Below are 6,064 nucleotides of genomic sequence, written 5' to 3'. Positions count from 1 at the left end.
AAAAGGCGCATGCGTGTTATGGTTTGTGGGCAGAAACTAGGAAGTGCAGTCGCAGTTTGAAGGTAACGTTTGTAACTGCTGCTCACTTGTTTGGACTCAAGGTATGTAATATTTACCAAGACGAAATGCATTTATCTACAATGCTGGTATCATAACAATACGTACTTGGCATGAAGTAAATTATAATAGAATGTGCGTGCTTTTTTCTTTACGCTTCCTCTGTTGTTGTTTTATGTTTTAACCACTGGAGGTCTCACAGCGACACCTACAGGTGTGTCCGACACCCTGCAGGTAGATGATGTGATAACGGGTTAAAGTACATAAAGACAAGTATTACTGTGTTAGTATTATCTCTCAGGGATACCTAAATTCAAAGTATTGAATCATCTTACAATATCATTGTGCTTTGGTAGCATGTTACGGATTAAATGTTTGAAATTTTCCATAACTCCAGAAGCCAAATTAATGACATGATGTCATGTCATGTCATGTCATGTCATGATGTGGACAATAACAAACATTACTTTTGAGCTAATAATAATATTCTCTATTTTATAACGAGTTTATTTATTTTATGAAAGCATTTAAAGTCATGGAAATTTAAAAAAAAAAAAGCGTAATAGAACTTTCTTGCATAAAAAAGAATAGAATATAAGTCATAAAAAAAAATTATTAGACCACCATTTTTTCTTCAATTTCTTGTTCATTTTAATGCCTGGTACAAGTAAAGGTACATTTGTTTGGACATATATAATGATAACAACAAAAACAGCTCATAAGAGTATATATATATATATATATATATATATATATATATTCTTTCTCTTGGTCCAATGTAAATAGCTTGTATCTCTGGTGTTTGTACATTGTTCAACAAATACCTGTCTGTTTCTTGTTAAGTCTTAGTTCAACATGAATACTAAGTTTTATTAAACCCTTTACTGTACTTCTGCTTACAGCTTTATGATGGCAGTGGACTGGTTTGGATTTGCCTATGCTGCAGCCATCGCCTTCGGAGGATTTATGGGATACAAGAGAAAAGGTTAAAAAAAAACATCTCATTTTGTCAGAGAGCTCATCAAATTTTTTTGCCACATGATTAACTTGTGAGATTATTGTCCCTGATAATCACTGTGTGTCTCTGTGTCATTGAAGCCAGCGTTATGTCCTTGATGGCTGGTTTAGTTTTTGGTTTGTTATCGGCATATGGTGCATACAACGTCTCCAATGACCCAAAGGACATCAAGGTCTCATTGCGTGAGTATTTCTGAGTTCAGCCTCATACACTGATATTCAACAGTTAATGAGTTAGAGAATTAGAATAATATAATATTATGGTGTTCTGTTTTTTTCAGTTTCCTCTGGAGTCCTCTCGCTTGTGATGGGAATGAGATACAAGAAATCTGGGAAGTTACTGCCTGCTGGCCTTATGACCGGGCTGAGGTCAGTCAGATGTCCACAAAAGTTTATTGAGCAAACACATTGTGAAATAAATCTTATTGCACAATTGTATTTTTATTGACTCCCAATCTGCTGACTCTGTCTCACAGTTTGCTGATGGTGTTTCGACTGCTACTGAACTTCGTGATGTGACTGGAGGAATAACGCTGACCGGCCTGAGGGCTCTCTGTGTCTAATGGAACAAGCCTTGTTTTAAAGGAAACAGCATTCCCAGTTATTATACTTAAACAATCCGTATGGTAATTAACTTTCATGTGACTAGAAACTTTGCAAAAGCTACCAGTTTGTGTTCAACAGATTTAAGATTAACTCCTAATCTTATTTCAGTAAACCTGTCTTGATCTATCTAGATAAAACAGCTTTTTTATTTTTTAATATAAGCATGCGCATGAATGCAGATCTTTTGGTTGGAGATTATGTACTCAAGCTTTGTGGTTGCAATTGTTTGTGTTGGCAGGGTGTTTACTATTAACACTAAAATTTCAGTTATGCAAGGCTGTTTACACTATCAAGGTTTTGTAATCTCAAATGTTGAAATTACTGAAAACGGGGCCAAGTTTTAAGAATAAAATGCCTATTATTGACTGCTTACACATTGTGTCTTTACCTTAAAAGAGAAAAAATAAGTTTTTTGTAATAACAGCAGAACTAAATAAACAAATGTGATTCTTGTAAAAAATGCTTTTCTTTGTATACAGTGTGAAAATAACAACAAAAACAGCAGCTTCTCATATGCTCGTCAAAAAATTAAAGTTTATTAAATCGAACCTTCACATTAAAAACACCAGTGTTATAAAGGGTTACATTGATTCATACTATTTAAAGTTGTCTCAGATAGTGCATTATATATCTCAACATTAATCAGCAAATATAAATGACCCACATGTCGTACACTGTGCTTGCATAATGAATCATTTACACTGCCTGTGTGAGGAAAGTACAAAGTTCAAGGCAGTGGCAATTGAATATTAAACACCTCCATGACGGCTTTCTTATAGTTTGTATCTGGCTGCTGCTTCCTCTTGCTGCCTGGCTGCAGGAACTTCTTGACAGCGGGAATCTCGGTCATTCTGCCCTGGAAAGACTGGAGGGAAACACAGGATGTCATGCTTTAACAGAGCATTCAATAATCCATTTTTTCATGATTATTAACAATATACTGGCGTTTCATAGGAACAAGCTGTATTTTTGTTATTGATTTTGTTCTGTATATGTAGCAGTATACGGTATGTCAATGAATGGATTATTAAACGGGCCTACAAAGACACAAAGAGACCAAAAAAACTTCATAGAGATGCAAAACAGCTGCAAAGAGTCATAAAAGACTCAAAATTACTATAAAGAGGGATGAAACAACCACAAAGAGATACAAACAAACTACAAAAAGAGGTAAAACAACCACAGACCAAGGCTAAACTCTGTGTCTCTTCCTCCTATGTACGAGAGGTGATGGGGCCTTTTACATGTCTGTGCCCCTGGACCCATTTTCTCATAATCCGTTCACAAATTTACCTTGACGTTGCGAAAGTCGGCGAGGACACCAGGAAATTTCTCCTCCAACATCAAGGTGCATTCCAGCAGCTGCACATCTGCACAGCTCAGCTTTCCTCCCACCAGGTAGATTTGCCCAGACAGCACCTGTTTGTCAAAATATTTTGTTTGGTGATGCATTTTTTATTACATTAATCAGTTGTTAGACCACAACACTTCATATAATATGTACAGAGAATGGTGGTACCTTTTCAAACACAGGAAGGTAGCGGCTTATTGCTTTTTTTTCAATCTCCTCGAGTTTTGGTTTTGTATCTGCGGTGAAGGGCAACATCATTATGAGTTCCATGAGGTCCATCAGTCCCTCAGAGTACATGTTGATCCTGAAGAAAAGCATACACCGTGACACATTAATTCACTAAAATCACCTTTTAGAAGCCACTTTGACTATTTTATGAAATGGACCTTACATCACACGGTCTTTGGGATTATTGCCATGAAGATTGTACTTGTCTGCGATGTAACTCAAGATTGCTTTAGTCTGAATAAGCTTCATGCCATCAATTTCCACCAAAGGGAGCTGTTGAAACATGAGATCTCCATCTGCAGAGACAACAGAGCAGCAGGTCATGCAGGGCGGCACACCCAAGCTAGGGGAAACTACCTGGTCTAAGCCTTGTTGCATCATAAGTGGGTTGAAGTTTACAAGGTATGCATTCGAAACAGTCCAGAAGGTAATAAACTTTTAACACGATAAAAAAAACCTTACCACTAATGAGTTTCAGGTACTGCTCACGGGTTGTCACGTACATCTCTTCAAACTGTGGACACAAGTTATAAATTTAGGGCACATTCAGGACGTTTGGCCCCAAAAAACAGCAAAAATTAACATTTATGTACCTCAACTTCTGCAACAGCCAGGAGCCAACGGATAGACTCCATTTTCCCTCTTCCGTTTAAGTAGTGCAGCACAACTTTCCCAGACATGGTTAGAATTTTTGGAAGTGTAAAAGTGAATCTATAAAACTAAAAGAAGAGAGACATAAACAGTAAACAAACTCGTATTGCTGAATACAAATGCACGTAACTTTACCAAAAGCTGAGTTAAAGTGTCATTGGTCATACCCGTGCGCCGACCCAGCTGTCTTGAGAAATCAGGGTGAAAAGAGAACTGTGAAATAAAGTGAAGCCGTTATATAATGTTGTGGAATCGAGTGAAAAAAATATAAAGGTGGAGAAACCATCTGAAGCCTGAGATTGGTGGGTTTTGACCAATAGAAACATGGCTCATTAACATACTGCCGCAAGACATCATGGGAAAAACACTAACTGACCAAAAAAAACGAGTTAATCTAATTATTCTTCGGTGTGTCCAAAGTCTGAACGTCATCTATGTCTTTAAACGTGACAGCTGCATTAATGTGTGTTTACTGTTATATTGCGTCTATTTTTTGACACCATTACATGAAACGGTTGTCGTGTAGTGCCTGATATAAATACCACGCCTCCCTCCTTGTTAGTTGGATGTGAGGGCGATCTGGCTGCGACATCTGTCACCCCATTGATCGCTAGGGTTGATTCGGCTGATCTGGCTGGCTAGGCGGGTGTCCCCTTCCTCCCTCACCGCTCCATGTGTGTCCCTCCCGAAGCTCCGCGCTCGGTGGAAGAGGACGAGGTCCCCCCGGCGGACGACCATCCATCGGTGTACCAGTAGCTGCGCTCCCCTGCTAGAACCTCCAAACAAGCTCAAGGCCCATTTGTAGGAGAAACGTAGGGAAGTTAAGCTCCAAGCGTCAGGCACATCCAAATGAGGCGCTGCACGTGGCAGTCTGCCTTACTTTTTCAATATCAACCTTTGAATTTCAGTTTTATGAACTGTTTTAGATATAGTAATATTGTAGTAACAATGTAGCCTACACAGTGTATTTTTAAGTACAATTTGTGCTACTTTAGATTTCTACTTCACTACGTTTGTTTGACAATAGATCTAATTTAACATGTTATACCGCCTGGGCCAAAGTGAGTGTGACTATTGAATTGACAGTTATTGAGTACAATTAAACTTTTGACTGGGTACTGATGTGTTCAACTTGTTTAATTTGTCATTAAACTCATGAAATTGATTGGCTTGCTGCAGGGCTAAAAATAATCCCAAAGACCGTGTGATGGTGCATTTCATTAAATAGTCAAAGTGGCCTCTATAAGGTGATTTTAGTGAATTAATGTGTCACGGTGTATGCTTTCCTTCAGGATCAACATGTACTCTGAGGGACTGATGGACCTCGTGGAGGTCTACAGCTACTGTTGGATATTCATATCATTCATTTATAATTTTTTTTAATAGGTAAAAAAAAGTAGCTCCACCTTCACATGCTTTTTTAGTGATATAAGGTGATATGTAGCATATGATTTTCCATTCTGTATGAGTACTTATTAGTAAATGACTTTTGGTATATTTCAATGCTAGTACTTATTGACATAGAACTAAGATTATAAATGCAGGACAGTATTATTTTAATAATGTGGTATTGCTAGATCTACCTCATTCTAGTGAAGAAGGGACTATTATTTACTAGGTAAACATCTTCTTTGATAGTGTGGTATGAAAACCTAACTAACTATAATTCTATTTTTGATTAAGCTCTCTAGTGAGGTGTTGGTATAATATGTGTTGTCATATATAATATGTTGCTGTATGACCGTATGTCCTGCAGCTGTTATCTCCAGCACCTTTTTTGATATACCATAGGATGCTATTGACAATAAAATCACTTAGTTTATTTGGCCCCTATTTCACTGGAACCCCTCCTGTAGGTGGTGCCATGTAGCATATTAAAAGTTAACAATCAAACTGTTAGTGTGGTTACAAACATAATCTAAGCCATTAATTTGAGAGTACCTCCATTAGGTGTCTATTAAGTGCAATGTAGCCTTAAAAATACTTATACCTGCAGTCCTACAGGACAAGTGCAGGGAGATCCTTTCAGGGCCTCAAAAGCCTGTTTTTGTAGTTGACACATTACAAAAAAAAAAAAAAAAAAATTAAAGGCCTGCAGTAAGCCAATCAATTTCATGAGTTTCATGACAAATTAAACAAGTTGAACACATCAGC

The 6,064-nt window shown here is 37.5% G+C and overlaps 2 protein-coding genes across 3 annotated transcripts; one reads left to right on the top strand and one right to left on the bottom strand.

The window, feature by feature from the left end:
- tmem14a (transmembrane protein 14A) lies at positions 1-2,052 on the top strand. Of its 2 annotated transcripts, none has more exons than XM_059359794.1 (5): positions 1-101; positions 960-1,042; positions 1,156-1,257; positions 1,356-1,443; positions 1,551-2,052. In XM_059359794.1, exons 2-5 carry the CDS (start codon positions 964-966, stop codon positions 1,591-1,593), a joined length of 312 nt encoding a protein of 103 aa, XP_059215777.1. In that variant the 5' UTR covers positions 1-101; positions 960-963; the 3' UTR covers positions 1,594-2,052. The 2 variants fall into 2 exon arrangements, with proteins under 2 accessions (XP_059215777.1, XP_059215778.1); XM_059359795.1 differs by lacking the exon at positions 1-101 and adding an exon at positions 133-291.
- Positions 2,053-2,192: 140 nt separating this feature from the next.
- Positions 2,193-4,197, bottom strand: gsta.1 (glutathione S-transferase, alpha tandem duplicate 1). The gene is made up of 7 exons (XM_059359793.1): positions 4,078-4,197; positions 3,853-3,978; positions 3,722-3,773; positions 3,423-3,555; positions 3,200-3,335; positions 2,974-3,099; positions 2,193-2,545 (listed from the first exon to the last, which is right to left on the bottom strand). The coding sequence occupies exons 2-7, from the start codon at positions 3,937-3,939 to the stop codon at positions 2,408-2,410; spliced, it is 672 nt and encodes a 223-aa protein (XP_059215776.1). The 5' UTR covers positions 3,940-3,978; positions 4,078-4,197; the 3' UTR covers positions 2,193-2,407.
- Between the last annotated feature and the right edge of the window lie 1,867 nt (positions 4,198-6,064).

This window comes from Centropristis striata, chromosome 20, assembly GCF_030273125.1.
Source record: "Centropristis striata isolate RG_2023a ecotype Rhode Island chromosome 20, C.striata_1.0, whole genome shotgun sequence".
In the NCBI taxonomy this organism is placed as follows: Eukaryota; Metazoa; Chordata; class Actinopteri; order Perciformes; family Serranidae; genus Centropristis; species Centropristis striata.
The sequence above is the reverse complement of the archived record's forward strand: the minus strand, read 5'-3'. Positions and strand labels throughout refer to the sequence as shown.